This window comes from Delphinus delphis, chromosome 3 (genome assembly GCF_949987515.2).
Source record: "Delphinus delphis chromosome 3, mDelDel1.2, whole genome shotgun sequence".
Taxonomy (NCBI): domain Eukaryota; kingdom Metazoa; phylum Chordata; class Mammalia; order Artiodactyla; family Delphinidae; genus Delphinus; species Delphinus delphis.
Genome location: NC_082685.1, coordinates 140,948,684 through 140,964,058, shown reverse-complemented (window position 1 = coordinate 140,964,058; position 15,375 = coordinate 140,948,684). Strand labels below are relative to the sequence as shown.

Here is a 15,375-nt window from a genome sequence, read left to right as displayed (position 1 = left end):
TAGAGCCCATGCTCCGCAACAAGAGAAGCCACTACAATGAGAGGCCCACGCACTGCAAGGAAGAGTAGCCCCCATTCGTCGCACCTAGAGAAAACCTGCGCTCAGCAACGAAGACCCAACGCAACCATAAATAAATAAATAAACAAATTTATTAAAAAAGAGTATGAGTGGTGATTTGAGATGAATATTCTACAATGTTAACATAGTAGCATTCTAATTATTTCATTTTATGTATGCATGTATTTGTGTGTATGTGCGTACCTGTATGTTTATGTATATAAAATGCTAGTTTCATTTAAATTAAAATTGGTAAATTTCCATATTTTTAATGCTCTCAATTAGATTATACTATATGAGAATTATTTGTTCCTTGAAACAATTTTTTTTAAGACAAAACTAACTAAATGACTCTTTTTGGAGGCAATTAATTCATCAAGTACTTCTATGGTTTTTGATCCATCACGTGTTCTACTCTTTTGAGTCAACTGGATATTAAAATTTTCTCTGAAAACCCATTCATTTCAATAAGATTTTCAAATATATAAAAAAATTATCTCATAATTTTTAAAACTCCTATTAATTCTCTTTCTCATTCTATTAATCTTTTCTCTGACTTTTGCATTTTTCAAACAATAGTGTATGTTTGCCTGTGTATCATTTTTTCTTCTTCCGTTAACACAGATTAGATTAAATAATCTATCTTGTTCTCTAAGACTCAGAATCATTATTGCTTTCCTCCTGCTTATGTTAAAATTTATTTTTTTTCTTCTTTTTCTATTTCTTGGGTTCGCTCACTTATTTTCATTACTTTTTGCTTAATTATAAAAGCATCGTATAGTGAGAAGTTAACTCGAGTATATAACTTTCCAGGCATCTCATACATTGACATGTAGTCAAATTTTTATTATTTTTCAAAATTTCCTTAATCAAATTTCTGACTTTTTCTCTAAATCAACAGGTATTGTGGACAGTATTTTTAGACTCTCAATGATAAGGCTTGGCTCTTTTGTTTCTTTAAACTTTTGTTATTCATTTATTTATCATATCAAGAGTGAATGTAACCTATACCACTTCTGCTTTTGGTGGGGAAAAATATTATCTTCTCTTGTCATTAAAAATTATATTTCTTTGGTTGTAAGTGAGGTTGAACTTTTAAAATACTTTGACTAGCCATGCATTTCTTTGAGAATTACTTATTTTTCCTACTGATCTGTATATAAGTAAGTTCTTTACCTGTCATGGTAAAGAACTTATTTATTACATTTATTTTTTTCTTTGTTCTGGTACTACATGTTTTCTTATCTCCTTATAATAAAATCTACAGCTGCTGAAATCTGTTTGATTTCTTTTGATAATTCAAAACTCCTTTTCCTTACGTGATCAGATAGTCATCCATTCCCCCCCCATATTTTCCCCATTTAACTCTTAAATCCTTTTTCATTTAGAATTCTTTTTTAATGTAGAGTGAATTGTTGTTTTGCACTCACATCAAGATACAATGTGGTTAATTAATGTCTGAGAGCCAGACTGTAAGAGATTTTATTCTAATTACTGGAATCTGGACAATTCCTATATATTAAATTTCATGATGAGTAAAACTTTAAAATTTATAGAATTTTAATGTCACTTTGAAATGATCTGTTTAAACAACAAGTCCACTACTTCCTTATCAGAAATGTCCTACTTTTTCCATATCTTTTTACCAATACCTAAAGAATTAATGTATTAAAGGCATTAAAAAGTGTTATATATTCTTTCTAAAATACTACATTTTCATTACTCAAAGAAAATTCTGACCTAGTTCACAGATAATGGCAATGCATGCTCGAACCATTCTATCTCTTTCTTGGAGTCCATCATTTCCAACTGCTATTAATGAGTTGGCCACAGAGCTAGGAAACAAGGAAGCATTCACAGTAATCATCTGTAACAGGGAGAAATCAGAAAAAGAAGTTACTTCATAATGCATTTTTCAAACCTATTTTATTCAGACTGAAGTGTTTAAGACCGTAGAATATTTATAAGATCCAGGCACTAATTTTAATCTTCTCCTTCAAATGAACATGTCAAAGGACTAATATAACTAATAACTGATGCAATAAATGTTAATAATCATTACCATGGAAAAAAGTGTTGGCTTTTTTCCCTAATAGTCCAGACTATAAATTAGTTGACTACCAAGATATAATGTTTCTGAGATTCTAAGCTCCTCTAGGATAGGAACACTATTTTAAACAACTTTTCAGTAACTAGACAAAGTAAATCAGTGGTGACAACACCTGCAAACATACTACTGTACTACTACATTCCTGACTCCTTCCCCATTTATTATCACCACTACATCCTATCAATTTACCTCATTAACTCAACTCTTTCCACCATCAAACTCTGATTTGGGTCCTCATTCTTACTTTGATTGCTGCAACTGATGTCTCATCATCTCCCTATGTCTCTCACTTGTTGCTATACTGAAAGGCAAACTTCATAATCCATAATCTATTTTTTTTAAAGTCCCCATTTTCTTTTTGGTTGTTATGGGGACTGCCCTCAGCTCTTAGAGGTTGCCCTCAGGTCCCTGTCATGGGCAGCTCACTCATGGTTATTTGCTACTTCAAGGCAGGCAGCAGTCTCTCCATAATCTATTTTTAATATTTCAAAAACTATGATGGAAACAGTATGTCTCTGGTGACAAAAACTTTTGTTGAATCTCATTTTAAATGAAAAGTTTAATTGGCAATAACATATTTGGAATACGGAAAACAGATAACATGTATCTTCAGTTTGGAAAACAGAAAGAAAAATTATGTAGTTAATTACTCTTTAATAAATAAAAGACTATTTGGTAGATGAAGTATTTCAAAATAGCAGGTCCTTGGAGTGGGAGTAGAAGAAAATGTTTTATTCTGTTTGGGTAGTGATAAATACTGGGGATAATTAATCTGTCCTGGGTGTTACTATTTATAATCCTGTTGAAAAATAAGACTTATACTCTGACAAAATTAGGGGACACAATATAACTAAACTAATATCCAGTTAAATCCTATAGAGGTTCAAAGGAGAGATCTATATTGGATAGAGTACTTGTAAATGGTTTACATCATTTAAGCAGCATTATGTGATATGACAAGTTTCAAATGAAATTATAGAATACTGTTCCACAACCATAAAATAGATGTCTAATAACCTTAGAATCTACAAAAACTTTCACATTTGTTTCTAAACAGTATTTTTCATTAATCAAAAATGTTGGAGAAGAAAGAAGAGGAAAGGGAAAAGAGGTATAAGAAACTGATCTTCCTCAGTGAGAAAATTCTAACTTATGATATTAATTTGTATTTTAATACTTACTGATCTATTATTATACTTACAAGGGGCTTGTAAGAAAAATTCCCAAGACAATAAGACGTATGTAATGTATTTTAAAAAGAGTTGGCTAGAAGCCAGACCAACCGGCTTCCAGGGCCAAATCTGCCATTAATAAACTGTTACCTTGGCAAACCAATCCTCTCTGTGCCTTAGTTTCCTCATTTGTAAATGAGGATGTATAGGATCCGATGATTTCTAGAATTTCAAGTATAAAATTCTATTCTATGAGTCTCAAGTGTAGAGCTATGAAATGGATATCGGTAATTTAAAGTTTTTACAAATGAAATCACTCTTGTTATTTTTCAGGGAAAATATACACAAAGAAACTCTTAAATTCTGTGTAAATCAGAGAATACTTTTCTTGTAAATCAGTGAGTAATCAATGAGGGAAAAGTCATAGAATTTAGTCTCTGCTGAAATAGAAGTTTAATCATCTTTTTTGCATGATAGAACAGACATATATAAAACAAATCAAAGATCATAAGTAGGTAATAAATTTGTAGAACTGCTATAAAAGAATGAGAGAAACACTGAGTTCTCTAAGGGAAATATTTAAAATTTCAGCTGAGACTGAAAGATGAATATAATATAGAAAGGGGTGGACATGAAAAGAATAGGATAGAAGCAGTGATCACAGCAGTGGTGGAGGGCAGCTTGTCTACACATATAATGGCATAATGAGACGGGTCGTAATTGGTTGCCCCAAAAGTGGGCTCCGAATGCCAAGATAAGCAGGTTGTGCTTAATACCAAAAGGATTTGTGGGCCAGTGTAGGTTTGGAAATTTGGAGAACTGGGCTTTTCACGCTGGCTTTGACAATATCTTGCTGTGTATCAAGGGCAAGTGATTCCTTTAAATGAATCCCTTTCAGCTATAAAAAAAAAAATCTGTGATATATTAATCTCGTATTGCATGAATGTAGAAATGATATATGAAGAAAATAATGGCTTAATTAGGCAGGCAGTAAGAAAACTTTAAGTTGGATAAAGAGTAGCAAGAGCTGACTAGTGTGAAAATAATACAGATAATGAGAGAGACAAGAATCAGGAAGGATTGCCTGGATTAGAGCAAGAAAGAGACATGAAAAAATCAGAGACATTGAAAAAAAACCAAGCAAACAAACAAAATCTCCTAAATGAATGAAACAGGTGAAAGAGAAGAAAAAGTAACATGAGTATTCCTTAATTATTCATAAAGCAAGTTATCCTAAAGCAACAAATGTTTTTGCTTTTCCTTTAAAAAACATTATTACTTTCACAGAAAATTTTAAAACTGTTCTGAACGCATACAAAGAATCCACAGTGACCTAGCAATTATATTATTAACATTAATTTCTACTAGCTCAGTTGCCAAGATGTTGCTGGAAAAAAAGAAATATGTGCTTCAATTGTTAAAAGTATTAGTGAAATTATAGTTCCTCTGGCCAATAGAGGCCACTGTTCATTCAGCAACCTTGCTTTCCCTTTTACTCTGTTTTTAGCTAACCCAAGGAGGAATCCTGTGACATAACTCTACCTTTGAGCCTGTATTTTACCACCAGGTACAAGCAGTTTTCCCGCCCTTGAATCCACAAATGATATCTGCCTTCTTCAAAAGATAACAAAATAAAATTACATTTTTGTTATGGCATTTCTGAATTGTTTCAAGGGTCTGTTTATTTTTACTGGGCTATTTTATAAATTACACTGTAACTTGTACAAAACACTGTACAAAACAGAAATAAAATATTTAGTGAATAATTCAAAGAAGCTGAATTTAATTTAATCCATTTGGGGTTCTTTTTTCATCTGAACGCAGTTTCTAAGGCAGCAACTCTCAAAGTGTGGTCCAGAAAACTGAGGGTCCTGAGGATATTTTCAGATTCTGCAAAGTGAAAACTATTTTCGTAGTAATTCAAAGACATTATTTGTCTTTTTTACTCTCACAAGTACATATGGAAGTTTTCCAGAGGCTCCACTGCATGTGAAATCACAAGAGACTGAATACAAAAGCAAATACGACAATCCAGGTACCTTCTATCAGGACAAACACTACAGAAATTTGTATAAATCTAAAATAATGCCACTCTACTCATTAACTTTATTTTTGGAAAATATAGTTATTTTTATAAAAATATGTTATTTATGTTTACTTGTAATGAGTTTATTTCTTAATATGTTAATATATTTTTAAATTTCTCACTTTTAATTCCTAGTATGATAAATACTGACATATATATAACTCAAATAACCAAAGAGTTATTCTAGGTTCTTCAGAAACAAATTTTGTTTTCTTATCTTGAATTCTCAAAATCATGCAGTAGAAGAGGTTGTATGTATAAGTAAAAATCATAAACCTAATTTTTATATTTAAATATGAAGAGTCAAATCACGGTGCCAACGTAACAATTTACCCTATAACAAACATTTTTTAAATCTATCTCCAATATCACTCTTAACTAGAACTGCAAACTTCTTTTAAGACAACTCATCCATTTACTTCTTCCTTACTATGCTCACCTGTGGGTACTATTACTAACCATAAGCTGAACAACTGGAAGAAAAAGGAAAAAGAGGAGATCTAGTTAATGCACAAACTCAACAGTCTGCAATTCTGGAGCATGCACTGTATTCAAAGGTGGGAAAAAAGGAGAAGAGCTAAAAAAGTTAACTGTTAAATAATCTTAGATGTTTTTACATTAAAACAAACATATACTGCATCAGTTTTATGAATTTTTAAGATGAAACATGATACTTTATGATGAAACATGATAAAATTCTTACACAAACTGTACCCTAACCAAATTAACTCTCAGTTTACTCTATTCCTCTGCCATTAGGGCATCACATCACGTTAAATAACAATAAAAAAACTCCTGGAAGGCCTCTCTCATTAGAAGCATTATGGATTATCCTCAACACCCTCTCTTGGAGAGTTTAGATTTTGACCTTTTATCCCGTACAATGGCCTGAATTGTTTATTGCAAGTGCCTACTGATGTATCCAAATTCATCTTCAAAACAATCAGCCTGTAATTATTTTTGACATTCATTTAATAGAATTAACTCCAAGCATATAATTAAGAAAAAATAAGGGTTGGGGGCAAGTAATCCTCTTTCTCCAATAACATATAAAAGCAGTAATTTCATTTATATGCCTACTGCAGGAAGAAATATTCTTTACAATAAACATTTTATAAAAAATACTGACCTAGCTATACCCACACAGAATAATTACACAACATATTTATGCTTATCTTGAAGTTTTAATACTTATTTAACTCATGTAATTTTAACAAAATAAAAATGTTTAATGAGAATTCAGTCTTTCAATTTTAATAGAAAGATTTCACAGTCTAAATCTAAAAATGTAAAATGCTTAACATGAAAATCATAAATCTGCCTTTACTCTCAGACATAGAGCCTACCTTTCTGACTAATCGAAGTGCTTGTGTCCTCTCTACCTCGTTGCTCTGCTGTATGTCAATGCACCTAAATAATACATAAAATATTTAATTATTGATAAAAATCTTATTAAACAATTTTTTTGTATAATACCATGATCAGACCCATGTTCATGTCAATATAGTATTTGTAAATGTTAATACAAGTTATTTTTCAGTACCAGCAAATATTTATTTAATATCTCTAGTGATAAATACTTATTATAATAAAACATTTCAAAACTATTTCACTTAAAACTCCAGGAAAGAAGAATACAGTAAGCAATTTATAGAATTATATATATCTATACAGAAATAATAAACATATTTATAAAGCAAAATATCAGAAATCTACTGAAAAAATATTCACCTATCTTTGATAAAGTTCACAGATACTTTATTAAAATTGTGAAGGAGAAATATTTCCAAGCCTATGTTTCAGTTTAATTGTGATTTTAACCAGAGCCTAAATTTTACATTATAACTAAGTTAAAAGTCTTATATTAGCCACAATAATTCTATTTTACCAAAATATAATTTGAAATGTGACTGTACTTCAAAAGTTAATGCTCATATATCACTTAACTGACATTTCTCTATAAAATTTACTAAATTATTCAATTTCTAAAGAGTCTTTGGTATATGTGGAAGAATAATTCATTTTTACTTATGTTTAGACAGTTCACAATTCTAATCAATACTTTATATATCAATACATAGATAGTTTGCTATTCAAAAGCATTTCTGCTATCTGAATATAATTAATCTAAAACAACTTTAATAAGAAGCAAATAGACATATAATTTCATTTCTGGCCACAACAGATCAGACCAATCCTCCTGCCAAAAATAACTATAAAGGCTAAATATGGTACTTTGTAAAGCAACTGTTAAAAGGGCAATGGATAATAATCCCTGGAAAGAGAAGCACAAGCTCCATATCCACTCAGGCTTTGTCCCTGGGGACATGTGCCAAGCCCCAGTTTTAGGGGAACAGAATCCTAAAAGAAAGCAAAAATCTTCCTGTACTGGAGAGACAGACTGAACTTTAGGGCAACCAAAGTGGCTGGGACTTGAGGGAAAAAAATCTCAAAGAAAAGAAAATAGGAGTATAAGCAAGAATCTGCATGCCATCCCCTTTCCAATGCACTTGCCAATTTCTATGTTGTACGAATGCAGAGTTAAAGTCCAAGAAACCAAGCAAAAAGCTACTGCTGAGAAGCCAAGGAACTGAGCAGAAATTTTAGCAGGTACATAATATTCTAAGAAAGATGTTAGGGCTCAAGGCTGCTCGGGATGAAGAGGTTCTGCTAAATATCTACATTTTCACTTGAGACTCCATATAGCCACTTCCTAGAGCAAAGGCAAAGGAAAAAAAAAACAAATTTTAACACAATCAGTGTGATAAGCCAACATTCCAAAAATAACATGATCCAGAGCCAAAAACTTTTAACATACAATGTTCACATCCAATCACATATAATATGAGGTATGCTTTAAAACAAACAAAGGGTTGAGTAACCAAAAACCAAGGAAAGAAAATGATAATAGAAACAGAATACAGGTGATTCACATACTGAAACTGTCATAAATAACTATGATTATTATGCTCAAGAAAATAAAGCAGAGACCTAGAATGTCTAAGTAAGAGTAAAATATAAATCACAGAAATACAATAACTAAAATTAAAAATTCAAGAGACTGAGGGCTTCCCTGGTGGCACAGTAGTTGAGAGTCCGCCTGCTGATGCGGGGGACACGGGTTCGTGCCCCGGTCTGGGAAGATCCCACATGCCGCGGAGCGGCTAGGCTCGTGAGCCGTGGCCGCTGAGCCTGTGGTCCGGAGCCTGTGCTCCGCAACGGGAGAGGCCACAACAGTGAGAGGCCCGCGTACCGCAAAAAAAAAACAAACATGTAAGTAGAAAGTAACAACACTGAAGCACAAAGATTAACAACAACAAAGATTGAAAATACAGTAAGGGCATTAGAGACATGTGGCACAGTGAACAGATTCAGCACTCTATAGCTGGAGTACCAGGGGATAGGAGAGAAAGTAACAGGAAAAAAAACCTTTAAAGTAGCCAAAGGAGAAAAAGAAGCAACAAGAAGAGACAACTTACTGTTCAACAAAAAAAAAACAAAATCCAGAAGACAATAACTTATTTAAAGCATTGAAAAATAGTAACTGGTCAAAAAAATACCCTTCAAATGGGAAGGGAAATAGAGGATTTATAGACAAATAAAATATGAGAGAATTCAACTCCAGTATACCTACACTATGAGAAAATAGTAAAGGAAATTCAAGAAAGTGACCCAAGATAAAAGGGTGGAAATGTAAGAAGGAAGAATATTGGAACAGGTAAATAACATAGGTAAATATCACTAGTTCCAATTTAATACAATAACAGGACTATCCTGTGGGGTTACAAATACATGTAGAAATAAGGCAGAGGGGAGCTGGTGGTCAAGCTGGAAGAGGTTTCCTGCATTGTTCTGGCTGTAATAAAAATGGTAAACCTTAACATACCAAGGATAAATGTAATCTCTAGGGCAACTGCTAATAGAAGAAAAGGCTTTAAAACCAAGACATTAACAGAAGAGGAAAAAAATTCTTGATTATTCCCAAAGAAACAAAAAAGGAGCAATGCAAGACCAAAGAATAGACGTGACAAATAGAATATGAACAGCAAGACAGCAAAGTCAAATATAGGAGAAAACTAATGGCAAGATGACAAACTCATAAATATAATTACATTAGATAAAGCACATAGAACCTGCATATAAAAAACCACTAGACATAGTCTAATCCAATTAGAAGACAAAGATGGTCAAACTAGATTTAAAAAAATCTATATGATGTTAACGGGAGAGAAACTTAAATGTAAGAACAAAAAAAAAGAAAGTGAAAGGACTGAAGAGGATATATTGTGCAAACCCTAAATAAAATAAAGTTAGTATAGCTATATTAACATTAGATAACATGAACACTCATAAAAGAAGTATTACTAGGAATAAAGAGAAACATTTCATAACCAGGAAAGGATTAGCCCAATGAGAAGGTTTAACAATTCTAAATATGAATGCAATAACAAAGTTTCAAAATATATAAAGCAAGAACTGACAGGGGGACTTCCCTGGTGGTGCAGTAGTTAAGAATCCACCTGCCAATGCAGGAGACACGGGTTCGAGCTCTAGTCCGGGAAGATCCCACATGCCACAGAGCAACTAAACCCATGTGCCACAACTACTGAAGCCCTCGTGCCCTAGAGCCCATGCACTGCAACTACTGAGCCTACGTGCTGCAACTACTGAAGCCCACATGCCTAAAGCCCATGCTCCGCAACAAGAGAAGCTACTGCAATGAGTAGCCCATGCACCACAATGAAGAGTAGCCCCCGCTCACCACACCTAGAGAAAGCCCACGTGGAGCAACAAAGACCCAATGCAGACAAAATAAAAAAAAATTGAGTCCATGATATTAAAACTTCCTAAAAAAGAAAACCCTAGGGCCAGACAGATTCGCCGGTGAACTCTACTAATCATGTAAGGTAAAAAGCAATATCTTACATAAGTTCTTACATAAATTCTTCCAGAGAATATAAAAAGGGGGTAACATTTCCTTAGTTGTTTTATAAACATACTCTTGATACCAAAACCAAAATGAATATTAGAACAATGGAAAAATATAGGCCAATACCTCTCATAAACATAACTGCAAAAATTTTTCCACAGAATATTAGCAAACCCAATACAGTTATATGTGAAATAAAAAGACATCATTAAAAAGTGGTGTTTACTTCAGGAACGCAAACAAGGAATATAAAGAAATCCACTAAGAGTCTACAGCAAGTATCATAAATAATGGCAAAATACTGAACACTTTCAACTTGAGCTCAGGAGCAAAACATAGTTATCCAATTACCATTTCTAGTCAGTGCAATATTCTAACCAGTGAGATATGGTGAGGAAAAGAAAAATATAAGGATTGGGAAGGAAGAAATAAAAGGGTCATCATTTGCAATTAATGCTAATGTACACAGAAACTCTAAAATAACCTTAAAAACAATTAGAATTAAAAAGTGAATTTAGTCAGATCACCGAGATAAGAATACACAAAAACATTAAAACTTACAATTATTTTTCTATATATTAGCAGCAAAAACTATGAAAAAGAAAAATTTTAATTACATTAATACTATATCTAATAAATGCCTTACGATAAACCTAACAAATATGTGCAAGACCTCTCTGCATAGAAAACTACAAAATGTTGAGAGAAATTAAAGGTCCAAATAAATAAAGGTTTGGAAGATTCGATATTATTATGATATCAATTCACCCCAAATTAACACAGAGCTTCAATGCAATTACTATAGATATCCCGGAAAGTTGTATGGAAATGGACAAGTTGATTTTCTAAAATTCACATGGAAATACAGAACCCAAAATAGAGGAAAAGCTGGAGGACTTATACTAATACATATCAACACTTACTGTCAAGATGCAGTCATTTAAGACAGGGAGAAAATGGAGCAAGAATAGACAAATAGACCAAACAAAGAGAATAGGGAAAGCAAAACCAGAAACATACTTATCAGTTACCTGACTTACAACAAAAATGAAACTAATTTAGACATGAAAGGAGAATCTTTTCACTAAATGCCTCTAATATTTATTGGATATTGATAAAAATGAATTGTGACCTAACACCTATTTCAACATATACGGAATAAAAACTTTAGAAGAAAAAATAGGATATTCTCGTCCAAAGAGACCAAAAACATTAACTATAAAATAAAAGACTGCTATATTGGATTTTATTAATTAAGAAGAGTAAGAAGACAAGGTAGACTGACTTGGAGAAGAAATTCTCAATACATATACTGGAAAGGAATCATATCCAGAAGATACCAAGAACTCCTACGCAAAAAGATAGACAATCCAATTTATAAATGAGCAAAAGATAAAGAGGATATCCAAATAGTCAGCAAGCAAATGAAAGGGAAACAGAAATTAAAACCACAATGAAACTCACAATGAAAACCACAGCAGAAAAGGGTATAATTAAAAACTGAAAAGAGCAAATGCTGATGAGGATGTGGAGGGATTGGAACTCTCAAACATTTCTGGTAGGAGTGTAAATCAGTACAATCACTTTGGAAAACTGTTAGGCAGTAACTACTAAAGTTAAATAAACATAAAACTTATCACCCAGCAATTCCACTCCTACATATATACCTAAGAGAAATGAGTGCACACGTCCACCAACAGACTTGTGCAAGAATGTTCAGGGCAGCTTTATTCAAAATAGCCAAACACTGAAAACAACCAAGAAAAAAATCAACAGAATGGATTAAATAAATTGTGCTCTATTCACAACATAAAATACTACACAGAAATTTTTTTTTTAAATCAACATGGATAAATCTCACAGATAACACTGAGGAAAGAAAAGAGTAATGTATACTTCCAATATATGATACTCAAGAATAGGAAAAACTAGTCTAGGATGAAAAAGGTCAGAGTAATGTTTCCTACTGACTGGGGACACAAGGGAACTTGATTGGGATGCTGAAAATGTTCCATATCTTACTCAGGATAATAGGGTAATTGGTTGTATCTACCTGTAAAAATTATCAGGCTTTACACTAAAAATGTGTATACTTTATGGTAGGTATGCTAAAACTTAATACACGATTTTAAAAAACATATAAAAACATAGGGAGCTCTAAGAAAATTACCTAGCTATTAAATAGTCCACTTTCAATTTTAGCACCTTCTGCAGAATACTGGAGTCTTGGATGAGATACCGAAGAGCTCGTAGCCCTGCCGCCCGCACTTCTTTTGCTTCATTCAATAAAGCTAACCGCAAGCTATATGAAAACAAACAAACAAAAAGTCTTGCTGCATGAGTTTCAAATACACATAAAATTATGATACCAAATCCTTCTTCAGTTGAAATAAGCAAAGCTACTTGTCATTTTACATATATAAAAATCATTCACTGTAAGCCATGGAACTTCACTAACGTTATTTTTTAATTTTTGTCTCCTTGGTATATTCCTACCAATCAAGAAAATGTTAAGAGTTTTGTTCTACCTTCTGTAGTTTATTTTATATAAACAGTGGGAAATTAAATATGCCTTTTTCAAGCTGTATCACATATGCCTCTACAGTCTATCCCCCTCTACCTACTTGTTTCACTTCTCCCAAAGAATCATTGGTTTAAACCAATAAATAAAAATACTTTAAAATGACAGTAGGAAGAAACTACTTATACCAATTTTATTTTATTTTATTTTATTTTATTTTTTATTTATTTATTTTTTTTGCGGTACACGGGCCTCTCACTGTTGTGGCCTCTCCCGTTGCGGAGCACAGGCTCCGGACGCGCAGGCTCAGCAGCCACGGCTCACGGTCCCAGCCGCTCTGCGGCATGTGGGATCTTCCCGGACCAGGGCAAGAACCCGTGTCCCCTGCATCGGCAGGTGGACTCTCAACCACTGCGCCACCAGGGAAGCCCTATACCAATTTTAAACGATGCCAAAACGATGGCTATGAAACTATAACATTAAGCCTCTCGTGGGCTTGAGCAAATCAAGTTTGCCATAGCACACTGTGTCTTAGGTGAGATCTAGAGATAACTGTACAGGTTCTTCTTGCTCTTGGGAATAATATGAGAACTTTTATTCTGCGATTTAACTTAGAAGTTTAGACTGTAGAAGTCCAGGTACTTTTCGAAAACATTAGCTTTGGTTCTTTATATTTGATAATTACAAAATATCAGTAAGAACAATAGGATAACAGTTAAAAATGCTGGAGATCCTGAATTTTTCTAACATTCAAACAACTGTTTCTATAAAATCAAAACAAGGTGTTATACTCTATTTTTAGTTTAAAATTACTAAAACTGAAATTACTAAAATCCAGAAGGGATGAGGAAGGCAACTGAACTATACTTACCAAATTATGATATCTTCGTAGTTAAAACCCAGTTTTTCTTCATTGTGGCCAATATCACAAAGCAGCTGTCAGAAAAACAAAACAAGTATGCATAAACATAAGCATGTATTTTTGCTTATTTACATACATTACCTTTTTAGACTGGAATAAAAAGGTATTTTTCTCTAATAAAATTTTGAAAAATATATGATTCTACTGTCTAAATATGACTTATTTCTATCATCTTATCGTTTATTTGACCTGACAGTTCTAGGTTTCTTGCCTTTGTCTGAATTAACCAGCTGTTTTTTATTATTCTTTTTTCCCCCTCCATACTCTTACTGTTTTAAAAACTATTCCTGGGACTTCCCTGGTGATCCAGTGGTAAAGAATCCGCCTTGCAATGCAGGGGACATGGGTTCGATCCCTTGTCAGGGGACTAAGATCCCACATGCCACGGGGCGACTAAGCCTGCGCGCCACAACTACTGAGCTCACGCACCTCAACTAGAGCCCACATGCTGCAAACTACAGAGCCCACGCACCACAACCACAGAAGAGAAAACCCACACGCCACAGCTAGAGAGAAGCCTGCGCGCTGAAACAAAAGATTCCGCAGGCCTCAATGAAGATCCCACATGCTGCAACTAAGACCTGACACAGCCAAAAATAAATAAAATAAATAATAAATCTATGGGAAAAAAACTATATTCTTTTAGTGGTTACCACAGAGATTACAACATGCATTTTTGACTTATTACAGTCTAACAGAAATTACTACTTTACCATGTTCTCAATAATATGAGACCCCAATACTTCAACTCCATTTACTCCTCTCACCTTTCACTTTTTGTTTTTTCTATCTTTTAAGCCCCACAAGACATTATTTTTATTTTTATTAATATTTAGTCAATATCAATTTATATTTACTCTCAAATTCACCACTTCCATTACTCTTCACTCCAGTGGTACCTTTATGGGATGTTCTCTCTTCTGCCTAAAGAATCCTCAGTTCATTGTTGTTGATCTGTTTTATTGGTATCTTCATTTGTTTTATAGCCAAGGTTGCTGGCAATGGATTTTCTTGGTTTTTGTTTGTCCAGAAATGATTTTTTCCCACTTATGTTTTTGGAGGACATTTTGCTGGATTTATATAAATTGTTAGGTTTGCTCTTTTCTTAAAACAATTTCAAGATGGCTTCCATTGTTGACAAGTCTGATATGAGTCTTACTGTTGGCTCCTTTGAAGGTCTTATCCTTTTTGGTCAGACTCCTTTCAAGATTTTTTCATCTTTGATTTCAGCACTCTTGCTGTTCAAGGGTGGTTTTATTTGCATCCCTGCTTAGGGAAAACAGAAATTTCCGAATCTCTAGGTTGATACATTTTATCAGTTTTAGAAAATTCTGTATCTCTTCAAAAGCAGTTTTGCCCAATTCTCTCACCTCTTTTTCTGGTAATTCAAATGTTCAATCTTTTTGTGTATACCACAAATCTCTAAGTCCTCTTTTCTGTTTTCTCCTTTCTCTTTTTTTTCTGTCCTTCAGCTGGGTATTTCCTATTTATTTATCTTCTGATAAGTCTAATCTTCTATTATACCTACCTAGTGAATTTTTAATTTTACCTATCATGTTTCCATTTAACTTTGTACA

General features: G+C 33.2%; 1 protein-coding gene across 3 annotated transcripts in view; it reads right to left on the bottom strand.

The window, feature by feature from the left end:
- RICTOR (RPTOR independent companion of MTOR complex 2) overlaps positions 1 to 15,375 on the bottom strand; it is a 127,519-nt gene that overhangs the window by 67,292 nt on the left and 44,852 nt on the right. For 2 of the 3 annotated variants that reach the window (XM_060009562.1, XM_060009563.1), the window contains exons 4-7: positions 13,748 to 13,812; positions 12,526 to 12,657; positions 6,772 to 6,835; positions 1,798 to 1,924 (exon numbers count right to left, since the gene is read on the bottom strand). In XM_060009562.1, coding sequence (XP_059865545.1) covers positions 1,798 to 1,924; positions 6,772 to 6,835; positions 12,526 to 12,657; positions 13,748 to 13,812 — 388 coding nt within the window. Of the gene's footprint in view, positions 1 to 1,797; positions 1,925 to 6,771; positions 6,836 to 12,525; positions 12,658 to 13,747; positions 13,813 to 14,697; positions 14,732 to 15,375 lie in introns of those variants that run through there. The other variant, XM_060009564.1, reaches the window with a different exon arrangement.